This window comes from Atractosteus spatula, chromosome 11, assembly GCF_055471065.1.
Source record: "Atractosteus spatula isolate fAtrSpa1 chromosome 11, fAtrSpa1.hap1, whole genome shotgun sequence".
NCBI classification, from domain to species: Eukaryota; Metazoa; Chordata; class Actinopteri; order Semionotiformes; family Lepisosteidae; genus Atractosteus; species Atractosteus spatula.
The window spans coordinates 5,872,207-5,889,051 of NC_142716.1; the positions used below are offsets into that span (position 1 = coordinate 5,872,207).

The following is a 16,845-nucleotide window of genomic DNA, read 5'->3' on the forward strand; positions in this document are numbered from 1 at the left end:
AATTATTTAATTGGTTCTTCTTCCATGTAGCATGTTTCATTCACGGAAAAGTGAACTCCTAAATGTCTGGGGATTAGTTTTAGGGGACGTTTTAGGTTACAAAATATTTCTGTAGTTATTACATTTGTGTTGTGTGGATGCATACTGTTGAGAGGACATGACATAAGGTTGAAAAGCAAAGCACTGTTTGTTTCATTACTGAGTAATGGTATGCCATATTGTTATTCTTAGCTGTTTTCTATTTACCCTATGTATTGAAACATACATTTTTCTTATATATAGTCCCTTAAATACACAAATTCAGAAACAGTCTGTGCTGACATATGAGCAGGCAGATGACATATGATCCACAAATGAAGAACATGGAAGCATATGTCACATGCTGCTGGATAGGGTGGATGACGACATTTTCCAGCATGCAATAAAAGAACAACGCGATTTAACAAAATAATGCAAGTGTGCATGCGTACATATGAATGAACCATCTTTCAAGATGCTTGATAATTAACTTAGTATAAGATGAGAAGGTTGAAATGCAATGGAAAATAGACAGTGGTCAATGTGCAATAAATGGTCAATCAAATATCTAGTTCCCAAATGCATACTGTAAAAAAACACTGGAAACCAAGATGAAAACCACCACAGAAATGGCAGTAAAAATAAGAGTGAATGAATATCAGTTGTGTGGTTCTATGCAAAGCAAGGCTTTTTAGAAAATTATTGATTGGTAAATAATGCAGAACACATGATCTTTTTTTTCAGCGGTCTAAAAGGAACATTAATTATGCTGTGTTCACAAAATACTTTGCGAAGTGGCAAAAGGCAGTAGCAAACAGCAGATCTTTTTTCTCAGCAGGACACTTTAAACACACAGTGTCTTTCTTGAAATAAGATGAGTAAATTAAAAATGCTTTCTTAGAAAAAATCTCTCGTCATTCCTGTTGAACGCATTTGGTAACAAAATGTTATGATGTGAAAATGCCTCAATGAATTTTACCCAGAATACACGAGCACGTTTTGTATTGAGATTTTTGTACTGTAGTCTTGTTGTATTTCTTAAATCAAACAGCACACTTGGGACTTGTTAAATTCAGTTCAAGCAATGACTAGATGTACAATATATTGAAGTCTTCACAGACATGAACCAGAGGACACAAATGGAAACTATGTGGAAAATCATTTAAAATTGTGAACAGGAGGCATTTCTTTACCCAAAGACTTGTGGGTGTATGGAACAAGCTACGCAGCTTTCTTTCAAGAAACAGTTTAATGCGATCCTTGGATAAATTGGCTACTAACTACTAAATGAATTTGATGGGCCAAGTGCATTCCTTTTAATTGTAACCGTTCTTACATTATGTTCTCTTCAGGAGTCACAAATGCTTTATTTCAAGATGGGACTGGCAATATTATCCCACTATTTGACATTTTTGAAATAGGGAAAGATTCTCAGGTTACCAGCATGAGAGAATGCACAAACACAACATTTTTGGTGAGATGGAACAATAAAAAATATTAGCTGTAGTGGGTTTACACTTATTAAACCCATGAAGGATAGATGTTTTCACTTTTACAATCTTAGCAAGAGTAGTAAATGCAGTGTCCAACACTGGACAGTAAAGACTGTATCACATGAGCATCCCTAAAGATGCAAAAGACGCAAGTCAATGTATATAGCTCAATCCTTAGTCAATGGTATTAATAATATTAAATATATTTTTTAAGTATGACCTTTGTATGAGCTCTAGGGCTAAAATAATAAATTCCAGGCAAGGAATGAAAGACTTGATTAAAAATTCTGCATGAAAAGAAGAACAGCACATGTAATTCTTTCAAGATGCAGTTAATGAAAAAAAACAAAACAACCAAAGGATAAAGAACAAAAAATATTCATAATTATCTCACTAATGACATGAAAACCATACAATTTAGCACAGTAACAATGTATGTAGACTTTCTAAATGAAACAATCATGTGAGCATAGCATCTTGATCAGCCTGGCCCTTTTCGTGACTATGGATCTTCAAACCTGTAATTTAAGATTTGCACTGGGGCAGGAAAGTCATAAATCTTAAAAAAAAGTTAAAGTGACTCCTCTCTCCTGCATTTTCTAAAAGTGGGAGGGATTGCTGTTTCTTGTTGCAATCATGCTGGGTGGTCTTCATTTTGTATACTTAGAAGAATAAATAAAATTAACCCTATTGTAGCCACCCGCTCCTCTCAGCAACAAACTCCACAAGGCTGAGAGACCGACGCCACACAGGAGGACTTGAGGAAGCAGCTCAGCTACACAGGTCACAAAGCAAAAAAAAAAAACAGCACTTTCAAGTTAACTGCCTTCTCAGCGTGTTTGAGAAATAAAGCATACTTCGCTATTTCGCTATGCAAGCAAAGATGGAATAAAGAATTCTGAATTCTGAGTAACACGGTAAAATATCTCAGGCAAATTGTGCAGAAGAATCACGAGAACTGAGATAAATAATTTTTCAATTTTATTGGCCTCCTTCACAATGTGTATAAAAAAACTGCAGATAAAATACAACTTCAGAGCATAGAGTTGTTAACTAGTGCATTAAGCTCCAGGTGAATTGCCAGCTTTGAAGTTTTTGGATCTGCGGAGCGGGGCTTCTAGTGTCATTAGATCTCCATGAGTTGGTCATTTCCCACTATAACTTCATTGCTTCTTTCAGCTGGAAGAAAAGAGCAACAAAATTAATGTGCCACCTGAAGGCAGTGCAGCTCAAAGTGATCTGGCAAATGTGGGCTTCCATATGCGAAGAAAGTTTCAAGTGAACTATGGTTTGCGACAACATTTTATAAGATTTTAATTTAATCCAGGAAAGCTGAGTGTCAGATCAGCCTCATCCTGGACTCTCAGTCAGATGCAAAAAAAGCCACATGTTCTTTTTCTAAATTTACGGTATAAAGAGAAGTGAAGAACTGAGGTTTTGTGGGATTTTGAAGAGCTGGAACAGAGTAAAAGAACGAACTTATTCCACAATTCCATAATACATTTTAACAGGCCTCAAAGCGGCACTACAATGTCAATCAATATATCTTTTAAGAGGCATATTCACATACAATTTCATTCCCAGATAGACTCTTGACATTAACAGCCTTGTTTCTGCATTTTATTTCCCACAGAAAGAAAAAAATAATTTAAAAATTATTATAGCCTGTCATCACAACTTGAATGGAGTTTAAGAAAATCTAAAACTGCAAATCCTTAATTGTTTTTTCGGTCACACTATTTACCTGTTAATAAAGAAAGCAATAAAAATAACTCATGCAGTTCTACTGAAGTTTGGCACTGCTTCTCCTGGCAGGATTCCAACATCAGATTACATAGCATTACTATTTTTCACCAAGGCAGATTATTACTTAACGTAAAAGTGACTCCTGACTTGCGTCAAGAGATTTTACAGTTTCCTCAAATCAAGAACCCACGGGGATCTGTATGATGCAAAGTATCTCAAAGTATATAAATTATACAAAATTATAGCTGCTGTTAGAATGTGAACCCTCCCTTAAAGACACTATAGTGACAAAAGTTATTTTATTCTGCTTTTGAAAGATGTGACTGGTTATTAAAACCAATTAATTAAGTCTAAAGAGACAAAGACAGCAGAACTTTGAAACAGCCAACATTCACATTCCCTATCTCTTTTGAGGCTCTCCCAATGGGTTATAATTAGTTTTGACATCCTGCAATATCTCACTTCCCAGAGTGAGTGGGAGTGAAAGCAAATAGACCAAGTGACTTCCACCACCCTGTCTGAGTCTGTTTTAGAGACATACTGCAGCTAATGCATATTGCCTTTGAACTGTATAAAACACTACCCAAGGAAAATTACTGATCTGAAAATAAGATCTGTGGCCTGACATTATAATGCAATAAGAAATTATATTGCTTTTCCTTTTCGACTCATGGTACAATACAACATGTCAAGCTGCTTAGAGGTTCTGAAAAATGGGACTGACTTTTTGGGATTGTAGAGTTCTGGAAGATACCCATTTATCTGCTTTGATTTTGATGACAAACAAGAACTGCACAAAATAGGGCTGTCAGACTGCTAATTTGATCATGCTGTGCCACTCGGTACACCTCTATAATGCAATACAGTGCCCGTTTGCTACATGAAGCCTTGCTGTACTGACGCAGGTTGAAATCCTCACAGGCCATCAAATCTAGGGAATGGAGGTGGTGGTGGGTGGGGGGGCTTTTATTCATATAAAAAAGATTTTAGTGAAAAGGAATCTAAACAAAGGATGTTTTTCGTTTTAACAAAAATATATAGAGCATAAAACACCAGGAGAACAGAGCATCCCTGCACAACTCCAGCACCCAGAGAGTGCTTCTCAATGGCTCACAGCGCACTTGACTTAATGTAGCGGCACCTGCAGATTAAGACCACCTGTCTTTAAAGTTTCCCTTCCCTCACAGGGTGGTCTTCTATAAACATTCTGATCCAAGCGTCTCATACAAAAACATAAAAAGTTAACATTAGCCAATGTTAGTGCCGTTTATTTGAGTGGCAAACCTATACGGATACAGTTTTTTAATATACAGATCTGCCAACAAGAGATCTGGTTGGGGAAAAAAAAATTATCTTAAATTTTTAACATCAGCCTTCACTTATGATGTCAGGAAGATTTTTTTTTCCCCCAACACGGTCATACAGAGGATTAAGAACTGAATAGACAACATTTTATTGCGATACAAAATTAGAAATAAAAGACAAAAAAATGAACAGCAAAAAATGAAAAATGAAAGACTGTTCATTAATCACGTTAACATTATTTGACCACATCGGTTTCCATTAACAACTTGTATGTGGCAGCTGAGTTCCTGATCAGAATTTGACCTTAGCTTTAACTGCAGTTTCAGTATTAATTTATTATACTTTACTCCTTGAGATTCCTGTCAATTAAGAATTTTATAAATACACAAGCTTTGTGTTGGTTTGTGCTGGGATACCAATCCATGCAACTTTGTATTTCCAGGCTTTTACTGTGATATAAAAGCTGGATTTGGGAGTAAAGAAGTAAGGCTTGTAATTTGGGATTTTCCGAAAGCTATTCAATTAGCCATTGCCTCCAAGGTTATGCCTAGCTAATGAGATCCAGCTTCACCAGGGTAACCAGCAACACTCAACAGAAAAGGGATGTTGCTGTTTATAAGTGCACCCACAGTAAAGCAACACCCTGTTGTTCAGTCAATTAAGCAGAGCTGCCCCTGGACAGCTTAGTAGAGCCTCTGGCAGTGTTGGTGATAGAGAGGTTAGAGCTCAGGCCAGGACCACCATGAATTCAACAACCTCCCCACACACAGATACACAACCCCCTCCCTGCACAACCCCCCTGGTAGAATAAAAAAAAAAGTTTACACAGACTCAATTATAGACAAGAACTTCATTTTTAATAAGCTATTAAAGCAAAATCAAACGCAGTGGTTGGCAGTACATCCATGTGTCACTGCATGATGGGGGCACTGTGGTACCGGTTTCAAATGAGGAGTTAAACATACACACATGGGGAAGCTCACTGAGGTAAGATTTAATGAAGACAAATGTCTAATGCAGGTAATTATATAGAAGCAAATGCACATCCAGATAGTTTAAAGACAGGACATTTCCACACAATTGTTTTTCTGTGCACAACTATTCTAGTTATTTTGTTGACAGACCCCGTAGGTATTCGAGCTTGGAAGATTATTTTTTTAAACTGCAGATTTCAAGCGTGAGAATGCTTTTATGTCAATTTTTTAAAAAATTTCCGAATGAAGGACGCATTTTTTTGGACTCATGGATTTTGTGCTGCTCCTTCATATTATACATGAACTAACGATACGTAATTACAACGTGCACTGCATGTTATCATTAGTACCAACTCTATCTTTGAACATGATCGAATCAGTGACATTTCTGAGTTTCTAATTACTGATAAGAGACATGTTTTAAAATCTTCCTTGTCTCACATTTGATGATGTCCCATATACTCAGGGGATGTAACTGTGTTCACTGTTTGGATATTTACTACTTAGCACAAAGCCAACATGATGCCTCTTGATCATATTATTCACCATAACAGACCCGGTTTTCAGTGCAATGCTGGAAATAATAAATCAAAGTAAATCATTAAAGTAAATTAAATACAGATACGACCCTGATAAGACTGAGGTTAGGTTTACAGACTCCCAACAACAGCTGTGCAACACTGGCAATTTCAGTGTTGTTGGTGATGGGAAAGAAATGAAAGCCTTAAATTAAGCTGCTGTTATTTTTGACCCTGTGCTGTTATTCAGAACTCATGTTAGAAACGTCACAAGGGTACCTTTCCTCTTCTTCTGTAACATTGCCTGATTAAGGTCCCGGGTCTACCTGATGCTGAATCATTTAAATATGTCTGTATTTCATTCTGATTAGAGTACAGTAGCAACTTACTTACTCTGTATTAAACAGGCTTAAATATATCCAAAATGTGTTTATTGAACAAATGGACAAACCTAGATTGTTCAAAAATATTCTGAAATATCATAAAATGCCATCACCACACATGTAGTGAATCCAGCACTTCAGTGTTACAGCACTGTATTCAGTACCATGTATTACAGAAGCAGAACTCACCCTCTGGATCAATGCGTTGTCCACTTCCTATTAAACAGTACTTGATATCAGCACCTCTGCCTATTACAGCATTACTGCAGATCACACTCCCCTGAATGCTGCATCTGCAGAAGACAAAACAAACTATTAGATACACTGCATCACACATCAACCACCTCTGAAAACAATCAGCTATTAAGCTGACATTTTCCATTGCTCCTTTGCTGCATTATATTAAAGATTTTTTTTTATTTAGATTTTTTGCCAGGGGTAGTTTTTACATTTTTATAGTTTTTAATTATGGGCACAGTAAGGAAACTGCCCTGATTCTCAACTAAAGTCATACAAGGTTATTAAAATCCAAGGCCAACTTAATACTGCTGAAGCAATTATTTTTCAGTATTCCAAGTCAGGTTTACAGTCAGGCATTTGTAGAACTTCAGCTCATAAATATTTTTCTCCTTCAGTTCTGTGATACACAATGATACCAGGTCTTTTTCAGTTCAAACACATTGCAACCATTACTTAAAAAACAAAGCTCAAACCTTCAAGGTTAAGAATATGTACATAACTACTCAACCTGAGAATTATTACACAGATTTCAGCTGTATCGCTGTACAAACTTTTACCACACACAGATCTCCTTATTCCAATGGCTGTTTACTGCACTTAAAGAATAATATTTTCCTGGGATCGCTTTGGCTCCATAAAATTTTATTTGCAGAGTTTTATGTTTACACAAAAACCCTGAGCCAACTTTTTGGTACATGAACATATTTACCATGAATTTAGACTCTTTCAAGTTTTGTTAATTGCACAGCTGAAGCTCTGTCCTTTATTTGGTTCTTTTTTTTTTCCCAAAGACACTTTATACTTTTGCATTTTTAGTGGCCTTGTTTTATTTTTTAATGAAATAATTAGCATATATATTAAAGAAAAACACCACTTCAATTCCTGTTGTAAATGAACGGTATAAACCGCAATAAAATAACAATCACACTTGTGAGACGCCTGCCTTTCAAAAAATTTCACAAGTGGCAAAAAAAAACAACATCTTGCAGCATCACCCACTGCAAAAAGAAGCAACATATGTTTGTCATACCCAATCTCATTGCCACTGCTTGCCAGTTCAGCTTCCAGAACAGAAGTTAGTACTGCATGACTGGATTTTTAAATAACCTTGTTCCTTAGTGTGTTATTGAGTACTGTGTAATTCAAATTAATCTAATGCAATCATGTCACCTTTCATTAGTGTATTCTACAAATTACTTTTCTTAAGAAACCACATTCTCCCACTAGTAAGGCGTGTTGCACAAGAACTACTGTGTATGTCTCTACAGGTGCAATAGTCAAACTATTTCCACTGATGGCTTTCGATGTTGTTTCTATGACTAGAAAAGGCCCGTTATACTACAGAAATGAAGGGAAAGAAAATACATAGCTAGACATCAATGTATAGCTCAGAAATACAATTCATCTCAATCAATGAAGAATGTACAAAACATCACAATGTACTTTTACTAAAGGGATTACGCTCAGAGAGAGGCAGGATTAAAAAAATACAAAAATATTTGAATATTTTACAAGTACACTTCAAGATAATGAGTTAAATCAACCTGTCATATTATGTTTTAAATTAATTTTGCTTCATCATAACACATATATAAACCTTAAGTGAGGAAAATAGATTTATAAGAAAAAAAGATGAAAACCAGGATTCAAGAACCACGATGCATTTTTCCCCAGGAAAAGGCCTACATTTGCTTCCCAATTCAAACATGTTGAAAAGATACAGGAAAAGGAAATTAACAAGCATTCCGAAATTCCCAGTCCTTTAGTCTTCTAATACACAATAATTCAGATCTGAAAATGTCTCAACATCATGGTATACGAGCATGCTTCACATGTACCTCATTCATAGACAACTAATTATAAGGTGAGCCTAGGAAAGGGTTCTCCCACGGAGCTTTGAGGAAGAGTGTGGCTAACGGAAAAGACATGCCCAACTGTTTCCACTGGCACCAAGGGCTTCCCTTCAGAAACCCAACCGATACAAACAGCGTCTGTACTGCCGGGGCATGTGTGGCAGATCCCTTCCATGCTTAGTGCCGGTGCTGTTCGCAGAAGCAGGTTTGTACTGGCAAGAGCACAGGAACAATCTATTCAGGTAGCCGATCCGAAGGGGGGCAGGGGGGAGGTTGGAGATGGGGGCTGGTGGAGTGGATGGCTACAGGAGATTACAAGGATTCCAGTTTGAAACAGAAAGACCACCTAAGAAGCTCTAGTGAAACACCACTAATTACTGACACTGTGCTCCTCCTCACCCTGGGCCCCCTCCTCCCCACCCGCTTTGTAAACAAGCACTCCTAGATGCAAACAAAGGGCCCAAAAATGCAAGTGCTTTCTTTAACATGCCAGGGATTTGTTAATCCCCCATGCGGTTTTTTATGTTGTAAAAGAAACACTGTTTCTTTCTCTTTCTTTCATGAACACACTTTCCTCATGCATTGAGGTCCCCTTTTCCACAGCGGCATGTCCATAGATTCGACCGGTCCCCAGTGCCAAGTTTAAAAACTTGTCACTTCTGTTTAAGACACCGATAAGGCAGCTCCCATAAGGTAAGAGTTCATAATAATAAATATTTACTTTATATATGCCACTCATTGTGTTAAAATAAACGACCATGGAAAGTTCCTCATAAATGTATATAGACTTTTATGTCACATGTTGTATTAGACACTAAGGAAGTATGATAGTCTGTTCATAAAGAAAGCAAAGCTTAACGTTTCCCATTTAATCTACATATTTAAAAGTCAATGATTAGGACCAATCTCATTTTAATTTTGTTGTACATCTTCTTCACACAGGTGTTTATTTTATTAATATCTAAACCACAAGTATGTACATGTGTTTTCATGCATTGTTAAAATTAAACTGTCAGTAATGTGTATTCATATAAGGTGCCTGTTTATATATTGCATATTCTCTGTGCTCTGGTAAACTGCACTGCTAAAAGGCCACCCCTACCCAAAGTTCTCCCGCCTCCCTTCAGAACTTCAGAACCTCCATCTACTTCTGAGAGTGTTATCTGTGTAATAAGACGGTAAGATCACAATGCAAATCCATAGTGATTCAAGAGGACACCCATAATTGGCCATCGCCTAAATGAGGGATGTGAAGAATTTTCAGATTCTCCTTTGGAGGAAAGGTGTTGTATGGATTAATGATAGGAGATGCATCTACTCCAGTGATTATCAGAAGCCAGGATCCAAAGGTCACAGAGCCTCCAAGACCTCAGTCCTTGTCTTAGTAGCAGCAGCCAGCTATGAGGCCACCCTGGTAATTACTCTTTGCATCCTGAGCATTATCAGTGCCTTCTGTGTGCTTTATGGTATTAATGAAGTATTCATCAGTATTAAGATGGCTTGGAGACAATCGTCTAATTTATCAAGTGGAACAAACTTAAAACAAATTAAAAGAATGGCTTAGGTGATGGCTGTATAATATATAGAGCTCATCAATGAGTGTATCTACTGTTCTAATTTTGCTTTTAGCCATGATTAAACCAGGTAACCAGCTATAGGGACAGTCCTTAACTTGCTATTATTTGACATTCCCAAGTGCTGAAGAATTCAGCTTTTAAATCTCTTAAATCGTTTGTGTGAACTGTAACAAAACCCAAAAAGTACATTTTTGTAGTCTTGGGTAATTGAAGATTGTGAAGTCTTATTATATGCAGTGTAAGCTCTCTGTTCCTGTGCATCTGTCACCTGGGCTATCAGGATCTGTCAGCACGGCCACAGCTCTGTAAATTACCTCCCTGGTAACAGCTTTCAGCTGTCTGCTGCTTGCCCCCCCACTCAGCAATGTCTGTCCATCAGCACTTATGTAATATTCACATTTTTCAAAAAATGTGCAGAGATGGAAATTAATTGCTCCTAAAAGGGAGGTGAGGATAGAATTATTTTTTAGCTTCTCTTGGGGACAATTTCTTTCCAATTTCATGTCCACAAACATTTAGATAGTCATAAAGTGATAAAAAAGGGCAACTATGAATTCACTGAATTCAATTATCTTATTATATTAAAACATTAACAAGATTAAGATACCACACAGAATTTTCTAGGCAAATTCTTTAGTTTCTTACTGATGGTACCAAGTAGTTATGTTTTTGGTAACTGAGTAAGGAGCTTGCAGGCACTATCTGTACCAAAATAACATATACACAGGTTTTGTTTAACATACTACAGAATGAAATAATACAACAAGCACATCACCAGAAATAAACTGTCTTCAGAATAATCTACAAACTCTAAGGCACGATACGTTGCAATTCAACAGCATCTACAAAGACAGTATAATTATTTGCAAATCAATATCATTTTCAAAGAAGGGAACTCTTTGGTTGCTCAAAATATGATTTTTGTCCTTGCAGGATGCTCCAGCACTACTTTCTAAAAACAATGTCTTTCTGCTTGCAAGTGCAATATTTGAAGTTATTAAAGACAACATAGTGGACAAATACAAAGTGTGAGGCAAGTTTAATAATCTTCTGAAGAAAGAAAATGTTTTTTTTCCCCTGTATATTAACTCGCAGAGTCGTCAGGTGTGTCATTCTACCAGGAAGTGTTTCTTTTTAAGATTATGTGTGCAGTTTCTGATATTTTTCCAGAGCAGTAAATTCAGTGGAGCCCCCTGGTGGCAGATCTGGAAGCACAAGGAGTGCAAATAGCAGCCCCATTCATTTGCATACTCCTTTCCACCGTTGTTCCATTGAACATGTCTTATAGTATAGTATGGTAGATATGCACAACTAAATTCCCTTATATATAAGAACTTAAGAAACAGGTATAAAGTGATACATATTTTAACATGTGGGTAGAAAACGTCTATAAAAAGTACGCTAAAGATAACAAAAGATCCCCAAAATATTAAGAAACATTACAGAAACAAAACCATATCTCCATATTGGCAAAGCAGTACTCAACGTCCTGAGGTCACTGGGGACACAAGAAACAAGTTTCAGCCAGAGTGTGAAGATATTTTACTCACCCTTCCTCAATCGTAACCCCATTCATTATAATGGAGTTGATGATCTTCACCTTCTCCTTGATCAAGGCTGAGGCTCCAATAGTAGACCGTTTGATTGACGTTTTCTCGCAGACTTGACTGGATGGGCCAATGATACTGTCTGTCCCAACCTTCAGTAAGTAAAAAAACAAGCTGACAAATTGCAGCATAAATGCAATATGAGTAGAAAAACTAAGAATAGAGGAATATCAAATGTGTTAATCCAAGTCTAAAAGGCTATCCTGTCCTGAACTTTGAATAAAACACTTACAATGAACACTTCTACAGGGGTTACTTGTACTGTAATGTTAGTTGATCTAGACGAGATGAGTTGGCGGAGAACAGCTGGCAAACCTGACTGTCTTCATGAAAGAAGAAAGAAACCAGGGTCCCCTAGTGGGTAGTTTAAGACATCCAATAAAGCCTACTATCTCCCAGACTCTGACTCACCATACTCAATTCAGAGATCACAGCTGTTGGATGAACCTGGGGCTCTTCAGAGAAGAATTTGGGAGCCTGGTATAAAGAGAAGAGACAATGAACTGAGGAGTACTGTAATTCAGGGGGGATGCGGGGGGCAGGGTGTTACAATGACAACAATATAACTGTAATGGTTTAATTTCTTCAGCGAAGAATTCTTCAGTCGAGTACGCATGCTCTTACTAGGCGGTTGGCCTCAATGTATGCAGCCAGGGTGTTGACACGGTAACACATGCCATCTTCCATGATGTGCACATAGCAGCGCAGTCGGTCGCCATGGTAGGCATCACTCATGTCTCCCCGATGGTCGTTCCAGCAGGACTTGTCACGCGCGAGCTGAAGAAGATCCTCGTCTTTGGATGAAATGTAGATATCTGACAAATTTCAAGACATGCGAGATAATTCACCTGAACTTCCGCCACAGTCTTGTAATAATAACACCCTTACACTAATATAGTGCTGTTCTGGTCGCTCCACTCAAAGCACTTTACGGACAATGGGGAATCCCCTCCACCATCACCAATGTGCAGCCCCACCTGCATGGTACGATGGCAGGCAAAGTGTGCCGGTACACTCCCCACACACCAGGGGAGCAGAGGGATGAAGCTAGTTCAGAGATGGGCATTATAAGGAAGCCTGTTAACAATGCTGCTGTTCATTGCTGTTCTATTAAAACAAAACATCATGTCAAGGTAAGTATTTGATTTAGTTTATCTGCACAGTTCTAAGCAAAAATGAATGAAATAATCAGTAACAACTGAGCTGAGTGCAGTACAGCCATTGACTTCATGTGACTGAGTCAATACTAACATTTTACCCATGTGTCTTAAAGTAAAAGCCAAAGAGAAGGGCTGTCCAGCAGAAGCAGCTCATTTGCTTGCCGGGGCAGAGAAAACACCAATTCCTTTTTAACCACCCCAGTGATTTCATACCTTAACAAAGGGCAAGTTCCTAAAAAAAAAACTACATTTTGAGAAAATAACATTCCACATGATCAAAAAAATCTTAACATGTTTTCCATATATTTTAAAATGATGCTGAAAGTACACATACTGTGCATAGAAATAAGGAGTTGCTAAATTGCTAGCTGTGGCTAAAACAATGGAGTGACAACATTAATAAGTGATACAAATATATCATTAAATTAAATTAAATTAAATTAAATTATATTAATTTAAATACTAGTGTAGACAAGCTTGCACACACCAAAGTGTAAAACACTGAGTTTATAGTAAACCAGTAGTAATTCAAATAACAGAGATTTACATCCCATCCTTTAGCTCAAAGCAGCTTAATTTTGGTAAGGATCAAAGCAACCAGGATCTTGGAAACACAATGCAAATGACAGGACTACATCCTGGCCAGGATTCTGGTCTATTACAGATAACACGGTACATATACAGTAGGAGTAAGATACAGAATAATTCCATGTTAATACAGAGGTAACATACAAATTAACACAGGTGGCACAATCCAGAATCAAATCCAGGACCCCAGAACTGTAAGGAAGTAGCATTAAATGTCTTACAATTAATATTAATTGAATAATTCCACAAAAATGCAGAAGACTGAATATGAAGAGTATGCAATAACTGGCTAAGGTATAAAAACAGATGTGAAATATAATGACATTTGCAAAAGAATATATATTATGGGTCTGTAAGACCAGAATTTGCTCTATCAATCACAATTCTTCTGAAGCACTTTGCTCTTATCTCCTAATTACAAGTTCAAAGAGACATACTCTGCTTTATAAAATTACAGCTAATTCTCTGTACTTTAAAAACCTAGTAGTGTTACCAGCTAACCCGATCTTGTACTGTGATGGGAAGAAATCATTACTGCTGTATGTGCTTTGGGTGGACCTGTAGGTGGCTTCCTTCCCTGTGGTCCAGCATTTCCAAACCAATGGCCCAGTCTGGCGATAGAGGACACTGTACACTGTGTCTTTTATTTGGATGAGAATTTGAGATTCTGACTGCTTGGCCATTAAGATCCCATGACACTGATCTTAAGTGCAGGGTTTTTAAACAATCTGGCTAAATTTTACTTTGGGCATGCACTTCATAAATTTTCTCCTTAATTCAAATGATCAAGCACTTTCTCAGTTCTCTTCCTGACCTGCTGTGTAGCAGGGCTACTGGCACACTGGCTAATGGCTGCATATAGTGTCACCCAGATGGGGTGCTGCACTTTAGCCACAGATGAAATGGGTTTCCTCCAAATTGTAAAGTGCTTGAGAGGTATTTATCATTTTAACCTCATCTAGAAAAGTAGAAATTTAAATAAAAGGACAAAACCACAGAAAAATAAAAACAATCACTTAAAGCTAGGAAGTAAATTTATGATTATTTTAGCCAGGATGGATGCTGACCTGATGTTTTTGTGTTATTTTTCTTCTGCTCCTCCTCCATTTCCTCTTTGGTCTTCGATGAATTAGTTGACCTGGAGAACTGCTTGCGGACCAAATATGGAACCAGTTCTCCACGAATGGATGTGATGGATCTTAAAACATGCAGGAATAAATAATACATTTCTAAAAGCATTTTCCATTTTAGATGCACGTTTCTTCATTTTTGCTCTTTCCTTCAAAGCTTGTTAAGAGATATTTTTCCTTCCTTCTTCAGTGGGGTTGAGGTTACCCCCTAAAATGTCCTGGAACAATAACTAATTCTCTGTACGTCAGCAGCAGTAACTTAGTAGTGTTACCAGCTAACCCACACTGGGACAGGAAGAAAAACTCTCCTTGTAATCTTGAAACACAAGATAATCAAATGAAAAGCAACTTTCATGTGACTCAGAGCACCATGGAAATTCTTTACTCACATGTAGTTCTGCCAGCTTCCCATCTGAATCAATTCCTTTACCAAGTCAACAACAGTCCAAGATATGACAAATTCTTAATTCAATTCAGGCCTTAATTTGAGCCTTAGGTTCTGCAACTATGAACTGTATATGAGCTCCAAAATGTCTTTCAAGATTACCACTGTCCTGATCTAACAACAGTACATTCTTGAGGCTTAGGGAAGTAAAAATAAAAAAAAAATTAAACACTTTGAAAAATGTTGTGCTGTTTCCCTTTCAGGAGATGCCTTACCAGAAATGAGAAACAAATAAAAGTAAGACAGACAAAAGGTGTTGGCTCATAAATATTGTTGGTGAAACATTGTGTGGAAACCCGAGACGGCGATCTTCTTTTATATTCTGCTCGGGTAGGATCATTTATTCTCACTTACTCTAATTAGCGAAATAACTGTCAGTGTGGGTCAGATCACATATTTGTTTTCAGTAAAACAAATAGGTATCACCTAGAAGTTAGGCCTGCGGTGGGGGTTATAATGGTTACTATGGTGGGGGGCTGTATAAGAAGGGTAATCACTTGTTGTCTATACAGCTAATATCCATGTAGAATTTTACAAGCCTCTAACTTCACTCACAAGAGTAAGGATTAAAAAAAAAAAGTTAATTTTGCTCCGCTGTATATACAAGTTCATGGTTCCCTATCACGTTAAAAAGGATCAGGGCAAATAATGTTTTTAAAATTCCATGTAAGCCTGCAGGCAATTTTATTTTCTCTCCCCTTTCTCTCTCTCTCCCCCTCTCTCCTTTTTATTTTCTTTTGAGAGAGATTAGAATTTCCATGTGAATACCAAGAAAGAAACAACAGTTACTCTGTCCATTTTTCTCCTTAAACGCTCCACAGCAGAGCAGATTCGAGAGGAAAAAAAAGAAAAGAAAAACTTGAATAAAAAAAGTCAACCCACTTTGAAGAAAAAAAAGAGGAGGGGGGTGGGGGGGAACAGTTCTTTAGACCCCACGTCTGGGAAGCGGATTAGGGAAAATGATATTTATATCAGGAGGACTCGGAATTAAAATGTCAAAGCACTGGGAAGCGCAGTGAACAAACGGCTCCAGTGAGTATTTATGTAAACCAAGCGAAAATTCCTACTTGGAAAAAGGAAAAAGGAGGATGCTGAATGGGGCTAATACGCTCCCAAGTTAATGCCACCTGCGCTTATTTTCAACGCCACTTAAAGAGGCTGTTTGGGATTTCCCACAATGTGAGTTTAACAAGCACAAAGGGAGCAGGGATAGGAGGGGTGGAAGCAATTACTAGCCCCTGTTTCAGATTCAGAGCAAGTCTCCAGAACTCCAAAGTCATTTTAAGAATGTGGGGGCCAGCAAATGTGAACAGGTTTAAGCTACAACAACAAGGATAAAAAATACCTTTTGCGCCTGCTAACGAGGGAATCTTTACCCAGCGCATCAAAATGTAGGAAATTTGATAATCAAATGTCCAGTTATTTTACCCTACAGAAATAATATACATGTACTTTTACTCCAAACAGCCAGGCCCTTGAGAAGTTTCAGATTCACAGATACCATATTAACTAGATTCTTGGATAGTTTCTCGATATTAGCGATTCTTTCAGCTCCACGTTTAACTGAACAAGCCAACTTTGAAAAGAGTGAATGACCTGCTTCCTTACTTATTTCATGCGTGATCTCCTCAACCGCATCAAAAATCATTTTAAGAGTGACAAAAGCAACGTGGCTCAAAGAGTCAATTTCATGTCATGTTACAAGGTATGAATGTCCAAAACTAACCCACTGGTTGGAAAAAATAAACCAACACAACCTTTTCATTTTTTCTCGCATTGGCAACATTGTTGCTGTTGCTCCAAATTTA

At 37.5% G+C, this 16,845-nt stretch overlaps 1 protein-coding gene across 2 annotated transcripts in view; it reads right to left on the reverse strand.

Moving 5' to 3' along the window:
* Nucleotides 1–2,479: 2,479 nt before the first annotated feature.
* The window catches only part of eif2b3 (eukaryotic translation initiation factor 2B, subunit 3 gamma), a 36,098-nt gene continuing 21,732 nt past the window's right edge, over nucleotides 2,480–16,845 (reverse strand). For both annotated transcript variants that reach the window (XM_088927444.1, XM_088927445.1), the window contains exons 7-12: nucleotides 14,530–14,660; nucleotides 12,339–12,529; nucleotides 12,126–12,191; nucleotides 11,658–11,806; nucleotides 6,627–6,730; nucleotides 2,480–2,690 (exon numbers count right to left, since the gene is read on the reverse strand). In XM_088927444.1, coding sequence (XP_088783570.1) covers nucleotides 2,638–2,690; nucleotides 6,627–6,730; nucleotides 11,658–11,806; nucleotides 12,126–12,191; nucleotides 12,339–12,529; nucleotides 14,530–14,660 — 694 coding nt within the window. In that variant the 3' untranslated portion in view covers nucleotides 2,480–2,637. The remainder of the gene's footprint in view (nucleotides 2,691–6,626; nucleotides 6,731–11,657; nucleotides 11,807–12,125; nucleotides 12,192–12,338; nucleotides 12,530–14,529; nucleotides 14,661–16,845) is intronic.